This window comes from Pan paniscus, chromosome 16 (assembly GCF_029289425.2).
Source record: "Pan paniscus chromosome 16, NHGRI_mPanPan1-v2.0_pri, whole genome shotgun sequence".
NCBI lineage: Eukaryota > Metazoa > Chordata > Mammalia > Primates > Hominidae > Pan > Pan paniscus.
This window is the reverse complement of record NC_073265.2, coordinates 73,747,484-73,770,113: the sequence shown is the minus strand read 5'-3', so window position 1 is coordinate 73,770,113 and position 22,630 is coordinate 73,747,484. Positions and strand designations below refer to the sequence as shown.

The 22,630-nt window shown below is 45.8% G+C and overlaps 1 protein-coding gene across 4 annotated transcripts in view; it reads right to left on the bottom strand.

Moving 5' to 3' along the window:
- Positions 1-7,775: 7,775 nt before the first annotated feature.
- The window catches only part of ZNF592 (zinc finger protein 592), a 57,752-nt gene continuing 42,897 nt past the window's right edge, over positions 7,776-22,630 (bottom strand). For all 4 annotated transcript variants that reach the window (XM_034939331.3, XM_034939330.3, XM_055098901.2 and 1 more), the window contains 6 exons: positions 15,701-15,877; positions 15,272-15,431; positions 14,871-15,158; positions 14,536-14,648; positions 13,769-13,904; positions 7,776-11,886 (listed from right to left, as the gene is read on the bottom strand). In XM_034939331.3, coding sequence (XP_034795222.1) covers positions 11,356-11,886; positions 13,769-13,904; positions 14,536-14,648; positions 14,871-15,158; positions 15,272-15,431; positions 15,701-15,877 — 1,405 coding nt within the window. In that variant the 3' untranslated portion in view covers positions 7,776-11,355. The remainder of the gene's footprint in view (positions 11,887-13,768; positions 13,905-14,535; positions 14,649-14,870; positions 15,159-15,271; positions 15,432-15,700; positions 15,878-22,630) is intronic.

Here is a 22,630-nt window from a genome sequence, read left to right as displayed (position 1 = left end):
GCAAGAAAGTGAGATCCCATCTCTACAAAAAAATTAAAAAATTAGCTGGCCATACATCTGTAGTCCTAGCTACTCAGGAGGCTGAGGTGGGAGGACCACGTGAGCCTAGGAGTTGGAGGCTGCAGTAAGCTGTGATTGCACCACTGAACCCCAGTCTGGGTAACAGAGAGAGAACCTGTCTCAAACAAACAAAGTAAGCAACACAGTACAAGGCAGTCAGTGTTTGCCATGTACTGAGGAAGCACTGTAGGAATTTGTTATTGGTGCCAGGATCCCATCTTCCAGTTATTTTGAACTTCCTGGGGCCCCAGAATAAACTGGGTACCTGTAGTAGGAAAATCTTGGGTCTGTTTTTGTGTTAGTGAACATATTCAGTGCAATAAAGGAAGCTGCTCCCTGTTAGAGAATGGCGGAATCTCCCAGGATGCTTAGATCCTACTACATCAGTCCCTCTGAACAAGGTCTGAATGAGTTTGAACATGCCTTTTATTTTAATTTAGTTCCGTTCCTTCCCCTTCCTACCCAGACCCCTCTCTTCCAATGCTAACAAAACTCAAAGGGGACAATCCATCCTCCTTTGAAGCATTGCCCATGGCATGCATTACCCAATCCTTAACCCCAATATTATTAGCCATCACATTCCTCATGACCATTCACCTGAACTGATGAAAAACAATGGTCACCTCACATTGAGTGCAACCATGGCAGGCTGTGGTCCGTTACCATCATCCTAGCCTCTCTGATGACAGCCAACACCCTGGCAGAGGTCCAGTGACCTTGTCTTCACAAAGAACTTCACCCTCACTTACCTTTCACATCTCAATCAAATGCCCACCACTTGAACCTTGTCATCAGAAATTTCTCGATTTTTTTTTTTTTTTTTTTTTTTTTTGAGACGGAGTCTTGTTCTGTCGCCCAGGCTGGAGTGCAGTGGCACAATCTCGACTCACTGCAAGCTCCGCCTCCCGGGTTCACGTCATTCTCCTGCCTCAGCCTCCTCAGTAGCTGGGATTACAGGTGCCCACCACCACACCCAGCTAATTTTTTTGTATTTTTTAGTAGAGACGGGGTTTCACCTTGTTAGCCAGGATGGTCTCGATCTCCTGACCTCGTGATCCACCCGCCTGGGCCTCCCAAAGTGCTGGTATTACAGGCACGAGCCACCGCGCCCGGCAGAAATTTCTCTACCTCTAAAATGTCAGCTCCCCTGTAGCCTCTATGATCTTGAGCTCCTTCCTGGGTGACTTCTCTTATCCACCCCCACCTCATCCCCATACACACAAGAACACAGTGCAAAGTGGACAATAACGTCAACTACACCTTCCTTAGGGAACTCATTGCACTTGCCCTTCACCTTCTACTAAATTTACCCAGCAGGTTCCTAACCTGGGATTAGGTTGTGGGCTTCTTCTTGCTCCAGGGTTGGCCAACATTTCTGGTTTCCAGCCTAAGTCCAATCTCAGGCAGCGTGGCAATCCTTTTACATTCTCCCAAGCTGACCTTTTCCTTTCCCTACAGCAACTGTTCCAAATAAGATTACAATCTCCCCTTTGCCTTCCTCACTTGTGATGGTCAACTGTTCCTTCAAAATACAGGGGAAAGTGAGACCATTGGGCAAGAACATCAACTTTAAAGGAGGACAGGCTGTCTATATCATCCCTGTGTCACACTAACCTCTGCTTCCTATATTTGCTTCCCTTCCAAGGCTCTCAAACTTCTGGCCTTCTCAGCAGCCCTACTGTAACAGCTCTCTGCCTCCCCTGCCTGGCCTCCTTCCCTCCTTCCCCACAGCCTATGAGGACAATCAAATGTTTGCTTCTAAAGTATTTACCCATTTTTTTTTTTTTTTTTTGAGATAGGGTCACTCTGTCACCCAGACTGGAGTGCAGTGGTGTGATCATAGCTCACTGCAGCTTTGACCTCCTGGGCTCAAGTGATCCTCCTGCCTCAGCCTCTCAAAGGGCTAGGACTACAGGCACACACCACAACACCCAGTTAATATATATATTTTTAATTTTTTGAAAAGACAGTGTCTCTCAATATTGCTCAATCTGGTCTCAAACTCCTGGGCTCAAGCGATCACCCTGCCTCAGCCTCCCAAAGTGCTGGGATTACAGGTATAAGCCACCATACCCTGCCAACCCCATCTTTCAGTTCACTACCAAACTTCTCAAAAGAGCCCAAGGGGAGCCAGTCACAATATCAAGCAATAATGGGTTAACAGAATTGGGTTATGAAGTTGCAAACATTGGCCTCCTGAACAAGGTAGAAGCAACCCAATGAGTAGAGCTGAAACATAAGGTCAGAGCCAGGCCCACCCAATGACAGTGGCCAGATGCCAGTCCCTGAGGGTTAACGTGGAGCTCCTGGGGACCACAGCTGGTCCTCAGGATTGGGACAGAGAGAGACTAAGGGGAGACACATGTGGTCCCATCTGTGTGGAGGAGAGGAAATGGGGGGGGGAGCAGGGACTGATCACGGTTGGCAGGAAGGGCCATCATTAAGTAATCCCTACACCTCTAGCCTCTCCCTGCCACTGCAGGGCCTCAGCACTGTCTAGACAACCCTGGTGGAGGGGCCCTAGCCTGTGCCTGCACATCTCCAGGGCGTGAGAATGTGCTACTCCTCCGAGCAGCCCATTTCATTTTCAGGCAGATTTTCCTTTTATTCTGAGTCAAATTTTGCTCTGGAGCCACACAGATGTCTAGACTCCTTTTTGATATGATAGCTCCACAAAGACGTGAAAATACTGGTCATGAAATACCTCTTTTCTTCATGAAACATCAAATTCCTTCAACAGCTCCTTGAACAAAATGGCACTGAGAGCCTCAGGCCATGCAAGATGTTCCTCTCTGGATGCATCTACTTTGCCAATGTTCACCTCAAACTCCTGTGCCATGAATGGTCATAGTTCACACATGAGCTTTTTAGAGCAAAGTACAGTATAATGATCATCAACTTCACTCTGGTCAGAAGACTTTCCAGGTCTTATTTTGCTTCTTTGGCACCCATGTGGACTCATGCTGAGGTGGCCTTCTCCACAAGCTGTGGCACAGGTCTGAGGTCAGGGGTCATTGAAAACTTCCTTATGAAGCATCATTGGCTTCCACTCCAGTCCTCAACGCTCCTCAAACCACATCTCAATGCGAGTCATTAATAGCATGGTAAATTAATCAAATACCTATCCAATCCCTCCAGTTTCCTCTATTTTTCCTTCGCTTGATTCCACTCATTCTAAAGTCTCAGCTCTGAGTTCAACAAAGCCCAGTTCTTTCTGCTGATCCTGCCCTCCCGTGGGAACTTACTGCCTTGTGCTACAAGCTGCCCTTCCTGCCAGCTGGTCTGCAGGGCTCTTTGCTGCTTGTCTGACCTCCCTCCAAGAGCTGCCACAGCTCCCAGCTCAGGCAGCTGAGCCTCTATTCCAAGAGGGTGGACACTCCAGGTCCTACCGCTCTGGGATGAGCTGGCCACTCTGGCATGCTTCTATCCAGGGACTGGATAGCTGTGTGGCCACAGCTGTGCTTGGGTAAATGGACACCAATTAAAGGATTACTGGCAATGAGAAGTCAGTCCTGATTCTCATTTCATTGGAAAGGGAATTTGGGACTCAATGATAGAGCTGCCACAGCCAAGTGTCTTCCCCAATCCACCTGCTCTGATTCCATCCAGGACTGCCACAAATCTAGGCATGTCCCAAAATAAAGCAATCATTAGATAAGAGGATAAGTGTGTGGTCAGGGGCCAGCAATTAGTCAGTTGGGCCCAGTATATAAACTCCCTATCTTCAACTGAACCTAGAAAAGGCTCTTCCCAGCCCAGGCTTCTCCTGGTCTTCTTGCAAGGTAAACTAGTCTTTTTCCTCCCTTTCAAGTCTTTGTCTTTTTCTAAGAAAGTCTTTGCATCTCAGCTCTCCTTTTCCTCAACAGCTATATCTTCTCATTCTTTAAAAAACTTTAATACCGGCTGGGCGTGGTGGCTCATGCCTGTAATCCTAGCACTTTGGGAGCCTGAGGCGGGTGGATCACCTGACGTCAGGAGTTCGAGACCAGCCTGGCCAACATGGCAAAACCCCGTCTCTACTAAAAATATGAAAATTAGCCAGGCGTGGTGGTGGGTGCCTGTAATCCCAGCTACTGGGGAGGCTGAGGCAAGAGAATCGCTTGAACCTGGGGGACAAACGTTGCAGTGAGCCAAAGATAGCACCACTTCACTCCAACCTGGGCGACAGAGTGAGACTCTGTCTCAAAAAAAAAAATTAATTCCTCCCAGCAACTGCTGCCACAGTTACTGCTCACCCAAGTGCTGCCGTTGACGAATCAAGCCACTACCTCCCTTTTGAGCTCACCAGCACCATTTCTATCACTGTCTTAAAAAATGCAGTTTCCAGGTTCTAAACTCTCCGTCTGTTCAAATTCTTCTGCCTGCCCCTCCACAAATTTCTATCCCTTTTCCCACCATCACCTCCCCTGACAACCCCCACTTCCCATCTTCTCCTTTTCCCCACTTTTAAATCATATCAAAACCCCTCCTCCATAGGCAAAGAGCTTCTTAGAAAGCAGCACCTACTTTCTTGTTCAGATACCAAGAATATTCAGCTCTGTTATGCACAATGGATCTTAGGGGAAAATTCTAAGCAAATTGTTCTACAGACTAAAAAACCCCACAGAAAAGGAGGGATTATGTGTGTGCCCTGTGCTATAATTGAAAGGGGAGACCTAGAATCAGTGGGGTTCCAAGTTTAATGAATGCCAGATTGAAGAGGAGCTTAATCACTCTCTCCAAATATCAAATGCATCATCTACCATCCCCATTTTCACATAGAATAGAGGCAAAGCTTACAGGATTAAGTCTGAGAAGATCTGGTAGGTCTGTACTTGATCTCAGCCAAAAGGCCAAGAAGCAAAGCGATTTAGCAGATCTGGACGAACACTCTATGTATGATCCCACGTCCATTCATGAAACACCCTGGTGCTGCAGATCCACTGTCACTTGGGGACTCATTGTGATGGAAGCTTCTCCTAGTTAGAATGGATTTACATGGCTTTATCACATCCTTCTGCACCCCTTTTCCTTATGGTCAATTAAATATTTGTTGATTTTAGTATTCATGCACTGAAAACTCAATTTAAATCTGTAAATGGGTATATATAGATATATATATATATATATAATAAGAGCTTTTTTTTTTTTTTTGAGACGGAGTCTCGCTCTGTCGCCCAGGGTGGAGTATGATGGTGTGTTCTCAGCTCACTGCAGCCTCCACCTCCCAGGTTCAAGCAATTCTCCTGCCTCAGCCTCCTGAGTAGCCGGGACTTCAGGCACCTGCCACCACGCCTGGCTAATTTTTGTATTTTTAGTAGAGACGGGGTTTCACCATATTGGCCAGGCTGGTCTCAAACTCCTAACCTCATCATCTGCCCGCCTCAGCCTCCCAAAGTGCTGGGATTACAGGCGTTGGCCAAAATAAGAGCATTTTTAAAGGCCAATACATGACACAATGAACCAACTCAAGAATTCACCTGGACCTAGAACCCTAATGAAAAATGCCTGGCGACAGAAGGATTTGAAGATGCTTGGAAGTTATGAAGTAGACAAAGTTCAAACTTCAAAAGGCTTGACAAAAGCCAAAAAAAAAATTGCGAGGTACCGTGGCTCACACCTGTAATCCCAGCATTTTGGGAGGCTGAGGCAGGAGGATCCCTTAAACCCAGGAGTTCAAGACCAGCCTGGACAATACAGCCAGACCCCATCTCTAAAAATATAATAACAAAATTAGCCAGGCATGATGGCACACACCTGTAGTCCCAGCTACTTGGGAGGCTGAGGTGGGAGGATCACTTGAGCCCAGGAGTTTGAGGTTGCAATGAGCTATGATTGTGCCATTGCACTCCAACCTGGGTGACAGGGCCAGACCCTGTCTCTAAAAAAAAAAAAAGGTAATAAAATTTAAAAAGCTGCAAAACTTAGGATGATTAACAATGAGACTTTTTTAAAAAAAATAGGTACTCATAAAGAGCTAGAACTCTATCTGAGAAAGCATAAATCTAATGCAAACTGAAAAACAAATAAATGCAAATAAAAGTGATATTGCCTTGGAAGGGCTGAGTAAGAGGGATCTTTTCCATTTTTGTATGCATCTAGGTTAAAAGTAAACAAATAAAAAAATAAGCAAAAGAGGAAATACAAGTTCTTGCCTTTGGGAAGGTCTATTTTGACATGAACGTATACAGACTGAGAAGATAAAAATCAAGATCCCCAGAGATATATAAACCAACCCCTTCATTTGATAGATAAGAGAACTAAGGCCAGGAAAGACCAAATGACTGTCACTTACAGAAATGAGACTGCACCCTAAGGCGTCTGATTACTATTATGACAATGATCTTCTCCATTCTATCACTCGCCAGTTTACTCAAGAAAAAAATAGGGCTAAACTCCCAAGGAAATAATTCTGCAGAAGCAAGAAGCTATATGCTCAGGACTCTTCATTGCACTGATGAAGTAGGGAATTTACATGTTAAACAGGAAATGGTCAATTGTATTGACTTGGCACGATGAACGTGATTACAATTATGGAAAATGATGATTTAGGCTGGGCATGGTGGCTCACGCCTATAATCCCAGCATTTTGTGAGGCCCAGGCGGGCAGATCACAAGGTCAGGAGATCGAGACCATCCTGGCTAACACAGTGAAACCCCGTCTCTACTAAAAATACAAAAAAAAAAAAAAAAGAAAGAAAATTAGCTGGGCGTGGTGGCAGGCGCCTGTAGTCCCAGCTACTCAGGAGGTTGAGGCAGGAGAATGGCGTGAACCTGGGACGTGGAGCTTGCAGTGAGCCGAGATCACGCCACTGCACTCCAGCCTGGGCGACAGAGACAGACTCCGTCTCAAAAAAAAAAAAAAAAAGAAAAGAAAATGATGATTTAAAGGCTATGTAGAAACATGTACTGGACATTTTCTGCGTTAAGTGGAGAAAAGTAGAGTACAAAATCAGAGACAGTATAGTGTCAGTCACCCCTGAGTGTGAATTCCAGCTCTGCCCCTTATTAGCTGCATGGCCTTAAGGAAGTCATTCAACTACTCTGAACCTCAATTTTATTGTCTCCAAAAGAATAGTAGTAGTATGTATCTTACAGGATTGTTGTGAAGCTAAATAAAAATGAATGCGAGAATAATGTCTGCCATATAGAAATGTTCAATGTTAACCACTGCTACTATCATAATTATACCATAAATTCAATTACAAATGTGCTGAACAAGGATTGGAAAGTGATAGGCAAAAATGAAAACAACTACAATGGTAGGAGGAAGAGATTATAAATATGTGTGCTTTTTAATTTCTCTAAAATGTTACATCATTTTCCAATAAAGAAAAAAGCATTTTAAGTAGGAACCCAAAAAAATCCCAGACTTGGGACCTGCGTCCTAGTCTCAACTTTTTCCTCCAGGGGCCCAAGGCTTCCTGTGCCCAGTTCCTAAGGCTCCGGTGGCATCTGTTGGAGAAGGTGAACAGTATCCTGAATCCCTTAGTCAGGAGGACACCTTCTAGAATCTAGAAGGTGCTGTCTTGGTCAGATCAGACCCTGAGAGAACAGCTGTAGCTACCAATTGAATCAGATTCATTCATTCATGCAGCATTCACTCATTCATCCATATACTTTTTGAATCACTGTTATATGCAAGGAACTTTTAAAGAATTACTCTGACCCAATGTATGAATTTGGAATAATCTCCAAAATACTATATAAGAAAGCAAGCTTCAGAACACTGTGTATAGAATTCTACTATTTGTATTAAAAATAGATATATAAATATACATATTTATAAACTTGTAAATGCATAGAATTGCTCTGAAAGGATACACAACATATAGATAACAGTGATTAACTCTGGAGAGGGGACTAGAGGCTGACCTCCATGGGGAAGCTTACCATTTATTGTATACCCTTTTGTATTGTGGAATGTCTTACCATGTATATGTATTAATTTTTTCAAAACAAAAAAACAAACAAACAAAAAAAGAAACTGCCTGGTGCTGAATATACAGTGGTGAACAGGACAGAGGTTCCCCAGTCTTGGGGAAGGCAAAGTGTTGAGCTTACTGGGCCACAATTATCAAATTTTTTAAAACCAGACTGTTTACATAAGTTAAGGGGAAAGTTCTTTCTACAACAATTAGCTTATAATAATTCAGCATATCATTTTACAGAGATAAAGCAGTTGGAAAATAAATACTAAGTAATTTGTCAAGTCTTAGACTGTATTAAATTGTAGTTTCTACAAGGGAAGGGATCTTATCTGTTTAACTTGATCAGTAGAGCATTCACTGCAGCATAATGTGCAGATAAACGCTTGTTACAGCAAGCATTTTCTGATGATGACAAATGATAGCACAACCATTTAAAAAAATCTTGAAAAAGAAAAGACCAGAAGATGCTGGACTCTGAGGGAACTGTGTGTTCCCTGTGAGGGTTAGGCAACCTTTTCTAGACAGTCCTCAAAAAATGATGGTGTTCAAATGGCAAGGTAAATCCCAATGAGAATGAAAGGTTGTAGAGATACCACGTTTCGAAATGTCAACGGCGTGATGCTCGAGGCCCTCCTTGGGGTGACAAGGCACAGATGGACTCCAAAGAGAACCTGGCACTTGGCAGGGCACCCCAACTGCATGGGAAGTAGGAAAGCAAATGTCTGGGGGGCTGCAAACCACTGACAAGCTGGCAGCCTGTCAAAGCAGCCTTGGTCACTAAGGAGCACAGTGGTTGACAGGCTTGACTCAGCACCATCACTACAGGTAGCCTCTGCACATCGTTTAACCTCTCGGAGCCTCGGTTTCTTCTCCGTAAAATGGAGGACAACTGTGAGATCTTTGTGAGGATTAAAGGAGAGAATCACCAGAAAGTGTTCAGTAAGATGCTAGGCACACAAGGAGGGCTTAAAATGCTATCTTCACTCTTACTAAAGAATGGCTAGGTGTCTGGGCCACTTCATAACTGCTAATCAGCATCCAAGTCCAAACAGCAGACAAAATGTGCTCCACCCTCCATGCCCTAAGGTCAAGTAAAGATTTCCCCACATTCATATAGTGTTTTATAAACTAGAAAAGACTTTCACATTCATAAGCTCACAAAAGCCTGTGAGGCCAGTTGGATGGGAATTACTAACTCTATTGTGAAGGAGAGGAGACAGTGAGGTTAAGGGATTTGTTAAGAGCTGGCTAAGGACAGAATCCAGGCCAGGACCCAGGTTTTCCAGGGACTGGCTCAGCATTTTTCCAACTCACGTTCTTCCCAGGAAGGAGATGTATATCTGGGGTCGGGACAGGTGGTCAAACCTGCAATTCTACCATCTCTGCCTGCTCTCCAGCTACCACTGTGTCTGAGCAGGAAGGGATCCAGCCAGTCATTTCAAACCCTTCTATCAGCCTCCTCTGGAACCCATTCCTGTGAATGGACCCAGGGTACAGGGATGGCTTCCTGTAACTAGAATTAGGCATGGGACAACAGCTACGGCAGGGCTAGGTCTGGTTTTGCAGGTTGCTGGAAACAGGCCTGGGTTGCCCCACTGCCAGCTGGGGAGGCAGGGAAGTGGCAGCCTTGCCAGGAAGAGCAAATATTAAAAGGGTGCAGACAGCGAGAGTCTCTCTGAAAGTGAGGCAACCTTTCCCACTGCCATTAGCATTTCCACTAAAAACTTGGCATTTGATAGAGGGAAAAAAATGTATTTTTTCAATTGTGAAAAGGTCAGGCATATTTATCTGACTTAATAATTTATAATTGATATTTAATGCCTCCTTGAAAGATGACCTCTAAGCACCCGGCCAGCACCCTCTTCCCTTTACTCCACTACATCCTGCTGGGCGCAGCCCCATGCCACCTGGGTTAGAGGTCAGACGACACCTCCACACAGCCTGCTCCTCGTGCTTGGGTGGGCCCTGACTCCACCATCAGTGAAAAGACAGCCAGTCTCCCAAGTCTAATCCCAGTTCTGCCACATTTGAGTTCTCTGTGGCAGTAGCGATGCTGTAAGAAATAAGAAACCTCTTGAATGCTATAAGAAAATTATAAAATTCCTCTTCTCCACCCCATTTTCCCTTTTTACCAGTAAGGGGTTCTCTTATGTTGAAAATCAACTGAAGGAAAGATGAAGGTGCCTAGAAAATTTCGATACGCCCTAAAGCCAATGTCACTAGCCTGGAGATCTTGGAGGTGACTTGACCATTGTGGAGCCGCTCCCCTCACCCCTTCAGAAGGTCTCTAGAGAACTAAGTAGTACAGGGCTCCTGGTTTCCTAACCACAAGCTCCAGAATCTAGAGAAGGCCTTCCTTAGACAGTAGGAAGTGTTGTTCTCCCTCAGAGATGGGACAAACAGGGGAAATCTGGGAAAGACCCTTGGGTGGAATAGGGTGGGGTCAGGCTCACTTGGAGAGGAATACAAGAGCCTACCTGCATGGTGAGAAGATTTTTTATTTGAAATATAGTCTGAGCAACATGAGTGTAGCCAAGAGGAGTAGGGGCTGGCCTGCCTGGGGCAGCAGCCTCTCAAATGGCACGAGAGCAGTACAAATATTCCAATGTCTGTGTGCCCCAACCCCACCTGTCAGGAAAGGCAGAACAGCAGAACAAAGACCCACCCACAGCGCCTTCTCAAGGGGTCTGGTTCTTGGTGCCTGCCTGCCTTTGCCTTACCTCCTGCTCTGCCCAGGTTCCAAACAGAGGTGTGCAGCAGAGGTTTCTCCCACCCCACCCACAGAGATATGATGAGCCAGTGTGACAATTAGTTCTCAGGACTATTTTGAGGGAAAAGAATCAGAGAAGACAGGGAGGAGGGGCAAGGTGATCAAGGGCCCTCGCCAAACCAGACTAGGCAGAGCTCTCCCAGAGGGACTGTGTCAGCACCCCTCATTTCTCTCCTTCTCAGGATCTAAAGGCAGGAAGGAGAGCTGGTGTCTGCAGGAAAATAGAGCTCTGAGGAGTGCCCTGGCTGAAGGCAGCAAGCGGGAACCTCCCAGAAGAGCACAGCCGCTGTGGGGTTCAAGCCTAGTTGACAGCAGTGGGGTTGGGCCACATAAGCAGCTTGGGGTTGGAAGGACACAGACAAGAGATGGGGCACCAAGAAGCAGCGAAAAGCCATAAATAACAGAAGCAAATTCAGAGCTGTGAGGGTCCTGGCCGACCCCACATTTCCTGGGGCTGGGGGATACCCAGCACTGGCAGCTCAGGGCAGACACTACTCCAGGGTACAACCGGTCACACTCACACCAGGGGCAGAGCCTTTTATTTTCCACGGTCCGCAGGGCAGGTGGAAGACACTTCGGCACCACCCCTGACCATGCACACTGCAAAGTCTCCGGTCACACCTGAGGGGACAGTGTGTGGCTGTCCTGGTCCTGAGAGGCCTGTGGTTGACTGTGATCATTGTGGCCACCATCGTCCTCAGGGGCCGGGCCCAGCAATCTCCTCGCCTCTGGGTCAGCTGACAAAGGCTCACCGGCACATTCTTCCAGTCCATTCTCTCTAGTCTCCATGGGCACCTCCTCCCCGGAGCCCTCCTCTGGCTCTGCCACCTCCACTGCCATCTCCGCTGCCGCCGCCTCCTCTTCCTCCTCCTCCTCCTGGTCTCTCACCTTGTGGACAATGAAGAGGTGGCGGCTGAGGGAGCTGGCAGAGGTGTAGCACAAACCACAGAGGAGACATTGGGCTGTGGAGCTGTCCACCTGGTGCTGAGGTATGTGGCTCTGAAACTCGAGCCCCGAGTCTGTGGCAAAACTACATTTCGCGCACTGAAAAAGGGACTTGTGCCTTTTGGTGGAAGAGACAGTTGCGCCATTGCTGGTGCCTGGAGCGTCCCCCACTCCACTGACTGGTCTTTTCAGATGGTTCACCTAAAAGGAGAGACAGCATGAGCAAAGTCCAGGCCAAGCCCTGGACATGAGCCCCTAGACATAACCATGAGCCCAAGGACTCAAAGAAAGCACCACGCAGGCCAGGGTCACCCCAGCCCTGAACGCTGGTTTACGTTTGGTTTGTTTCAATTCTTTGTTTTGTAATGTAACATATGCATGTGTCACAATACTCCAAAGGCACGGGAAGGGTATAGAGACTACCCCACTCCCCAGGCCTGCTCTCCAAAGAACATATTACCTGGGTTTGTGGCTCCTCCAAGAGGTATCCTATGCCTATACAAAAACAAAACTATTGTCTTTTACAAAATGATGGCATGCCATGCATACTTTTCTTTTTCTTTTTGAGGCAGGGTCTTACTCTGTTGCCCAGGCTGGAGTGCAGAGGCACAATCACAGCTCACTGCATCCTTGACCTACCGGGCTTAAGCGATCCTCCCACCTCAGCCTCATGAGTAGCTGGGACTACAAGTGAACATCACCAAACCCAGCTAATTTTTTTATTTTATTTCATTTCATTTTTGAGACAGGGTCTCATTTTGTTACCCAGGCTGGAGTGCAGTGGCGTGATCACAGCTCACTGCAGTCTTACCTCAGAGCTTAAGCGATCCTCCCACCTCAGCCTCCTGAATAGATGGAACTATAGGTGCACACCACCACACCCAGCTAATTTATTTACTTATTTATTGTAGAGACAGAGTCTCCCAATGTTGCCTAGGCTGGTCTCAAACTCCTAGGCTCAAGTGATCCTTCCACCTTGGCCTCCCAAAGTGATGGGATTACAGGCATGAGCCACCGCACCCAGTATATGCATGCTTTTCTTCACCCTGTGTTTTTCTTGTTTTTGTTTTTGTTTTACTTAACAACATACATTGGAGCATGTTTCCATGGGAGAACATACAGAGGCTTCATTCTTCTAAAGGCAGCACACTAACCCAATGTGGGGATGAGAAGTCCCCAACGGCAGACATTTAGCTGAGTTCCATCTTTGTTACTGCACACAGTGCTGCAGCAAACATCCTTTAGCAGACTTCTTTATGCCCAAGGCAAAAGATCTCTCTAATAGACAAATCCTAGAAGCAGAATTGCTGGATCAAAGGGTATGTGCATTTTGGGGGAAGGGAGGATGTACATTTTACAATTGGACAGGTGTTGCCAAAAACATCAATCGATACCCCCAGCTACTACGCATGAAAGGGGCTTTGCCAACCACTGACACCATCTGATTAGGCAAGAACGTTTTTAAGAATGCCTTGAAACTCCAGGCAGCTCTTAGGACTTCCCAGACACACCTGACCCTTCTGTGGAACAGCACCCCCTACCATGGTATGGAGAGAGGCTGGAGTGAGGAGGAAAAACCAGGCTGCTCCAAAGTTCACCAGAAATCAGAATAGGGCATGGAACAGGGATGAGGTCATAGGGCAAGGGGCCAGGATAGAAGGTTCTAGGCCTGGCTCTTCCTGTAACTAGTGAGGTTGGGGGGTGAGTTGGTCAAACATCATTATCCTCATCTGACAAGGTAGTCCTGTGTGCTTCCGCCTCAGGACTGCTGTGAAGCAGAAAGAGAATGGTATGTGTGAAAATGCACCAATGTCCACAGAGCACAGCACACCCCTACAGAGGGGGCCATGGTGACAGGGAAGCAACAGTAACAAAAGGCTGACAGGCCACCTTATGGGTCTTTGTCCTTATCCCCTACTTGTGTCCAGTGCCAGGCGGGTCACACAGGACTAGAGAGTGACCCACATTGAGAGAAGCTGTCACTCTGGTTGTTCCATGGCCACAACAGTAGCCTTCCTAATGCCCTTCCAGCTCCAAGCCTCACTGAGCAGCCAGCTCCAATGGGCAGGGAGCCCACACTCACCTGAGGGGAATGTCCACCCGGAGGTTTGACTTTGGACGTCTGGCTCAAATCAGGGTTTCTGATGCCATGCATAAGGCTGATGTGGCTCTCCAGAAGGGAGGGCCGAGGAAAGCTGGGGCTGTCCTCTGTGCAGTACCTGCAGAAGCACAGCGGAGAGGTCAGGTAAGTGCCCGGGCCGCAGGCTCCCTCAGTGCTATTCACACCAAGGCCAGGAAGGAGCGAGTCTGGAGCAGACTCCTGGGCTGGCTAGTGCTGGGAACCCCAGAGACATCCAGCCAGCAGGCCAGCCAAGGTAGCAGACAATAGCACGTCAGAATACTTGCACTCTTGACACCTGGCACTCAGCCACAATCTCACTGAACACTACCTGATGTCACCGCCCAGAGACCCAAGTGCTAGGCTAGTAGTCACAGTGAAAGGGCCTGGGGACACCCCAAGGCACAGGCAGATGGTGCAGAAGCCTCTCGGCCCCAGGGGTGCATGGTCACATCACCACCCCTCCTCTTAAACCTCAGGATGCTTCGTGACTGATGGGCTGTGCAGTCCTGGGCTAGAGAGTGACGAGAGAGGGCTCAGGAGCTACCAGGTTCTGGAAGCTGATTTTCGACCTGCCCCTGATTTCTGACTTAGCCGCAATTTCTTCCAGTTGGAAATCACTTGTCTCTTGTCTTAGACACCTGATCTTGCAGCAGAGAAAAGCCCCAGTGGTGCCACGGACAGAGTCTTTTGAACCTCAGGCCTCCTCACTACTATCCCCAGGGACTCACCCGCAGGTGTAGACCTTCTTTACTGTGTCATGGTTGTTGCGGATGTGTTTGCGCAGGCTGTTGGGGGTGTGGAAGGACTGTTCACACTGCCGGCATGGGTACCGCTTCAATGTCTAAGGAAGGAGGTGGCAACACACAAAGCATCAGAACTGTAAGATAGTTCTGGGTGCATTTTTCTTCTCAGATGCCATGGGCAGAAAGGAGGATACTCCCGAAGACCTCAAGATCTGTGGTACCCACCCTGCCCTAAGCACCAGGAACCCTAGGGGTTCTGGCTTCACAGAAGGAAGTCCAGAGGACTGGGCTCTGCATTATGACTGTGTGGCTGCACTTACCCGACCGTGGCTCTTTTTCATGTGGGACACGTAGCTCTCCCGATCTGGAACCCACTCCTGGCACTCCTGGCAGGTCCAGCCAGTGTTCCTCAGCCGCGGCCTGGTTTCCACCCTGCGGTGGGCTTCAGGCCTACCCCAGCGGCCAGAAGGCAGGGAGCTGCTCCGAGCAGCCACACTAGTGGCTGGTGGCTCAGTGGGAACTCGAGAGCCAGGGCGGCTTGAGGATGTGTCCGCTGAAGACTGGAGGCTTGACAGCTCGTCCACATTTCGGGGAACACCGTGGGTGCTCTGGGGATGGGGAGAGCGATTACTGACTGGGCAAGGGGAAAGATGCACAGAGTCAGACCCCCAGCCTGAGGCATGTGCCCTCCTCCCCGGCCTCCTCCCGCAAGGCATCCCACCTTGACGTGTTGCATCAACTCCGGCTTCTGCACGAACAAGAGTGGGCACTCAGGGCACTTGAAGACGCCCACCTGCGTCTTGCTGACATTCTGGTAAAAATGCTGCTGAATGTGCCTCTTCTTGTTGAAGACCATTTCACAGGAGCACTTATAAATGAGCCTGATGAGACAAGCCCTAGGGGGTGAGGTGGCCAAGGCACCATGCAGCCCCTCCACCCATCTCTGCTCTCTCTGAACCAGGGTCAAGTTTGGGAAAGCACTACCCTGAGCCAATGTGGATGCTCCCCTGCCTCAGGACATCCTTAGTACGACCCCAGGCACCTCTGCCACTAACCCCAGCTCCCTCACCCATCCCTATGCCACCCCCTACAGCACCCAGGCTACTCCTCTCTGCTCCACAGGGCCTGCTGGCCCTGGAGCTGCACTCACTGGGAGGGTCTGTGGGGCTGGGTGGGGTGCTGAGTGGCACTGTGGTCTGCAGTGCTGCTGGCAGTCTTGAAGGCCATGGGGCAGAATGCACATTTGTGGAAAACCTGGCAGTGTCGCTCCTGGATGTGGCTTTTCAGCAAGGCCAAGGTCAGGTGGACGACACCACAGTGGATGCACCTAGACAGAAGTGGGGTAGTGTGAGTGTGGGTGGAGTATAGGGAGTACTGGACCCACAGGTGGTGCTGCAAGAGGAGGGATGGAGAAGAGGAACAGAACTATCCAGGCACCTTCTCCCTCCCTCAATCACTTGGACTTCCACCCTTGACAAGTACGTCCTGAGGGTCTGCTTGCTACAGTCTAGCACAATGTGGCCACACAGTGGCCCCCAAGCCCAAGGCCACGCCTTGTACAGAAGGGAGAAACCCCAACCTTCCCTGCACTGGCCAGAGGATATTCTGCAAACCAAAAACCTGAGCCTACCTAAGAGAAGTTGGTGGAAGTGGAGAGGGAAGAAAATGGTTCAATAATGGCATAAACAGTATTTAAGTGTGAGGCAACTGTAGAAGTCCAAGAATTTCCGAAGGAGGCTGCACAAAGCCCATGCCTTCCCACAGGCTGGTATGAGTAAGTAGGGATGACCACTTAACAAAACATACAGTCAGGCAATGCTATGGTCACCAAAACAACAACTACATTAAAAAAACCCTTAAAGCCCAGGAAGAAATACTCTATAGTGTTGTCCAGTGGAACTTGCTGTGATGAAGGAATGGTCAATAGTTCCACTGGGGCGGGCACGATAGGTCACGCCTGTAATCCTAGCACTTGGGGAGGCCAAGGAGGGCGGATCACACGAGGCCAGGAGTTCAAGATGAGACATGGCCGACATAGCAAAACCCTGTTTCTACTAAAAATACAAAAATTAGTGGGCATGGTGGCACGTGCCTGTAATCCCAGCTACTCAGGTGGCTGAGGCAGGAGAATTGCTTGAACCCGGGAGGCAGAGGTTGCAGTAAGCCGAGTTTGTGCCACTGCATTCCAGCCTGGGTGACAGAGTGAGAACCTGTCTCTTGGGGGGGAGCGGGGGAAGCTCCACTGTTCATGTGGCCATGTGGCTATTTAAATAACAAAAAAATAAAAATAAAAATTCAGTTCCTTAGTTGCACTGGCCACATTTCAAGCACCCGGTAGCCACAAATTGCTGGTACTATACTATACTCTACTGGACCATGCAGCTCAAAAGTGCTGTGATGTCTTCCTGGTGGAACTATGGGGATAACTTTTCATTTTTTTTTCTCCCTACCAATTTGTATTTTCTGAGTTTATTTGGTGGATTTTTTTTTTTTACGATGCATAAATAAGATAAACAATTGTCTTAAACCATTTTTCTGAAATTGAGGCCGTATGGAACTTGTTTCAACTTCACAACATCTCTCTATAAATACTGCCTTTCCTTTTATCGATATCGGAGAATAATATGACCTTCCTCCATGCCAACCTGCATCCATAAGATTACTAGTCCCTCTCCTGTGTTCAGTGTTTCCTCCTGCCCATGAACACACATAGGGCTCCCCTACATGACAAAACATCTTTTCCCTCTCTGCTCTTCCTTTTTATCTTCCTTTTGTTGCAATACTGTCTGCCCTCATATTATTGACAACCCCATAGGCACTAAAGAGAGGCAGGTGCTTTGCTAAAATAAAAGGCGTGCCTTCATTTAAGAATTATTTGACTCCTGAATGTTACCCTTTGTTTTAAAATATATATATATATATATATATATATATATATATTTTTTTTTTTTTTTTTTTTGAGACAGAGTCTTGCTTTGTCACCCAGATTGGAGTGCAGTGGTGCAATCTTGGCTCACTGCAACCTCCACCTCCTGGGTTCAAGCGATTCTCCTGTCTCAGCCTCCCAAGTAGCTGGGATTACAGGTGCCTGCAACCACACCCGGCTTACTTTTGTATTTTTAGTAGAGACGGGTTTCACCATGTTGGCCACGCTGGTCTTGAACGCCTGACCTCAGGTGATCCACTGACCTCGGCCTCCCAAATTGCTGGGATTACAGGCGTGATACATTTTCACAGCCCACATAAATCCCCACAGAATCCTGAACAATCTTTTTTCTTCCTTGTGTGTATTGGAAGGGAGGGGTAGAGAATCACCTTCGAAAATTTAATTAGCAATGAAGAGCAGCCCACGGAACCAGAAAGCTTTTTGTGATGAACTCCACAGAGCATTCATTACTAAATTTGTATATGCTTTAAATTAGGGTTTCTATACAAGCTACTTACTTAATTTTCCTTTCTCTCCTGCTAAAAGAAGAGTGAAACCAACTTCTAGCACACAGAAGTATTTCCACACTACAAAGTATTATGAGGAGAAAAAAGCACATAATTCCACATTCATCCAAAGTGGCCAAGTACATCTGATATGTGTAAAGAATCTCTTAAGTGGCTTTATTTGTGCCATTTGACCAAACTCCTGCAGAAACAGTAGAAATACATTCTTTTCAAATGCTACTGAAAATTCCTTCTATGTATCTGGTAGACATTTCTTTGAGAAACCTCATTGAAAGTAAGAACACATGCAAAGTACCCTCAATGAAGGACTGAATCCAATGGTGTTTACAAGTTGATGAGAAAGTATGCAGAAAAGAGTGCCAACCATATGACACCGCACTTGACCACAGTTTTTTAAGACGAGATAGACAATTATGGAATCATATGTTGTGAAATATGTAGTTTTAGAAAAGATAATAAACAACATATTTAACTTTGTTAATAATCACAAATAAGAAAATAACATTAAAACAGTCTAAACTTGCATCCTTATGACATCATTAGCCACTCTCCAAATTATTAACAAAGAACAGAATAATTTATGAAATTCTGAAATATATGTGTATGCATATTTTACATAAAATACATATAAATTATATATACTTATATATTATATAAATAACCATATATAGGCTTTTTACATTATCATCAAGTAAAAGCAAAAATAATACAAAACATAAAATAATATTGTAAAACTCTGTAGTAGAGTTCAATAAAATGGAACATAGGTATCTTGAGAATTTACTAAAAAAATTAACATCCACAGAATGGGAGAAAATATTTGCAAATCTGACAAGTAACTTGTATTCAGAAGATATAAAAAACTCTTACAACTCAATTATAAGATGTCAAATAACCCAATTCAGAAGTGGGCAAATTATCTGAATAGACATTTCTCCAAAGAAGATGGAGTCCAGGCCGGGAGCAGTGGCTCATGTCTGTAATCCCAGCACTTTGGGAGGCTGAGGTCGGTGGATCACCTGAGGTCAGGAGTTCAAGACCAGCCTGACCAAAATGGTGAAACCCCGTCTCTACTAAAAATACAAAAATTAGCCAGGAATGGTGGTGGGCGTCTGTAATCCCAGCTATTCAGGAGGCTGAGGTGAGAGAAGTGCTTGAACCCGGGGTGGCGGAGGTTGCAGTGAGCTGAGATAGCGCCACTGCACTCCAGCCTGGTCAACAGAGTAAGACTGTCTCAAAAAAAAAAAAAAGATGGAGTCCAGTAAGCACATGATCAACACCGTTAACCATCAGGGAAACAAGATACCATTTCACACCCATAAGGATGGTTACAATCAAAAAGACAATAACAAGTGTTGGCAAGGGTGTACAGAAATCAAAACCTAGATACACTGCTGGTGGGGATGTAAAAACGCTGCAGTCACTTTGGAAAATAGTCTGACAGTTTCTCAAAAAGTTAATCAGAGTTACTACTTTTTTTCCTCTTTTAAAATTATATTTTAAGTTCGGGGATACATGTGCAGAATGTGCAGGTTACATAGGTATACACGTGCCATGGTGGTTTGCTGCACCCATCAACCCATCTTCTACATTAGGTATTTCTCCTAATGCTATCCCTCCCCTAGCCCCCCACCCGCTGACAGGCCCCAATGTGTGATGTTCCCCTCCCTACAGAGTTACTATTTGACCCAGCTATTCTACTCCTAGGTATCCAAAGCAACTGAAAACATGTCCACATGATAACTTGTACATGAATGTTCTTCAGCAGCATTATTCATATTATTCATTATTCATGAAGCCAAAAGGGGGAACCAACCCAAAGGTCCATCAGCTGACAAATGGATAAACAAAACATGGTATATCCCCGCAATGGAATCTCAGCCATAATAAGGAATGAAATACTGATATATGCTACAACATGGATGAACCTTGCAAATATGCTAATAATATTACATAATTCCACTTATATGACATGTCCAGAAGAGCTATGAGACAGAAAGTAAATTAGCGATTGCCTAGGGCTAGGGGGGAAGAAAGAAGTGGTGGATATGAGGTTTCTTCTTGGATAGTAAAAATGCTCTAAAATTGTTTGTAGTGATTGCACACCTCTGTTATGAACACTGTAGTGTTGTGTATGTCTTCTGACTTCAACCGCAGATCACTGAAAATTTTAATATCGCTATCTTCGGTAATCTCTTTCGCTGAGTCACAATTCATTTGGTCTGGCATTCCTTACAAAAAGGTTTGATAAACTGAACTGCTTTTGAGACATTTCTTTTTACTTGTACATAAGAAAATATGTAATTAAAAACGAAAAGTATTAATCCATCCGTACAATTAAACATTTCTTGGGCCAGGTGCAGTGGCTCATGCCTGTAGTCCCAGCACTTTGGGAGGCCAAGCCAGGTGGATCATCTGAGGTCAGGAGTTTGAGACCAGCCTGGCCATCATGGTGAAACCCCATCTCTACTAAAAATACAAAAATTAGCCAAGCGTGGTGGCACATGCCTATAATCCCAGCTACTCAGGAAGCTGAGGCAGGAGAATTGCTTGAACTCGAGAGGCGGAGATTGCAGTAAGCCAAGATGCTGCCACTGCACTCCAGCCTGGGTGACACAGCGAGACTCCATCTTTAAAAAAAAAAAAAAAAAAAAATTTTCTTGGATTCAAGATTCAAAGATAAATATTTAAGTGTTGATTGTATTACTATTGGATTGGATTGGATCTTAGAACAAGCAGCATACACTTAAATCAAGGCTAGAAAGGTATTTTTAAGTGTTACAGGATACTGTAAAAACATATTCAGATGTTTGGTTTAAAATATAGCCTGGGATGCTGCCAAGCAATGCTCTTCAGCAACTTGGTGGTAAGTGCTTTGTATAATCCTGTCTTAGGTTTGTCTTGTTTTTAATGTACTTTAGATACTCCATCCTCCATAAGATGAAAAAGAAATCAGTCTACATTTTTAAATGTTTATAACGCCAGGCACGGTGGCTCACGCCTGTAATCCCAACACTTTGGGGAGTTGAGGTGGGAGGATCGCTTGAGCCCAGGAGTTATGTGACCAGCCTGGGCAACATGGTGAAACCCTGTCTCTACAAAAAGCACAAAAAGTTAGCCAGGCACGGCAGTGCGTGCCTGTAGTCCCAGCTACCTGGGAGGCCGAGATGGGAGGATCACCTGAGCTCGGGAGGTCAAGGCTGCAGTGAGCCACGATCACACCACTGCCCTCCAGCCTGGGTGACAGTGAGACACTGTCTCAAAAAAATATACAAATAAAATGTTTACCCCAAGACAGAAATGTGGGAGTCATTGCAAAACTTTAATATACGTGTTAGCTTCCCAGAATGATCTTTCTAAAACATACTAGCCAGATTACTGCCCTGCTGCAAATCCTTCTGTAGCTCCTCAATGTCCGCTGGAAAATGTCCAAATGCCTGCCAAGAAATATAAGGTCTTGCATGGCCTAGCCTCGCCTCTGCCAAACTCCTCATCCCTCATTCCATATAAAAGCTATTGTCAAATCTTGATGCTTCTTCCTAAACCCCTGTCAAATCTACCTTCTCTCCATTCCCACAATCATGCCTTCAGTGAAGCCCTCAGCATCTCATCTGGACCATCATACTTGCCTTTGAAGAAGTCTTCAGTCTCTCTCCTCACTAATATATGTGTTCGCTTCCCAGAATGATCTTTCTAAAATATACTAGCCAAATCACTCCCCTGCTGCAAACATTTCTGTAGCTCCTCACTGTCCATTGGATAAAGTCCAAATGTCTGCCAAGAAATACAAGGTCTTGCATGGTCTGACCTCTGCCAACTCCCTAGTCTCATTTCTCCCCACTCCCACAATTCATCCTGACATTCCTCTATACAACCATACTCATCATTCCTGACACCTCTTTTGTGTATGCTGTTATTCCTGGTCAGGCCCTTGCCAGGTATGGTTTCCCCTTCTCTTGTCTGAAAATCTCCTAATATCTCCTTTAGGAAGCTTTCCTGACCATTTCTCTATTGTGGGACTTAGCACTCTGAGTTATAATTACCTATGTTCTTATGTTTGTAACCTACCAGGGCAAGGGCTGTGTCTTAATCATTTTTGTATCCTGAGTGTCTAACACAATGCTAAAGACAATAATAAGTACACACAAAAAAGTCAAATGAACTAAAACCAAGAAAAAATTTAATGCCAAAGAGCAGAAAACAAATTACAGATCAATGAGCTCTAGAGGGAAGTTTTTTCCCTCACTTTGATCTTTTCCCTGAAAATGACTTGTTGCTTATGTTTGACACAAAGGAGGAAATTCCATTGAAAATAAGAGTTTTCTTGGTTTTACCAAGAGGCTGATCCTTTTTTCCAGTCTCAGGTTTTGCCCATTTTGCCACAAACTGACAAAAATTAACAAAAAGAAAGATACTAAAGCCCTTTGAGTTTGGCATCCTGCAGCCCCATTTGTTAAAACCTGCAAACATTTCCAAGTACTGTAATTAGTACATTCATTATTGAAACAGCACTTTACATTTAATGTGCCAAACATAACTTGGTGAGCAAATTAAACTTACATACGTTTTAAAACCAAATAGACAAAGTATTATATGTCTAATCTCCCCAAAACTTCAAAGCTAATGT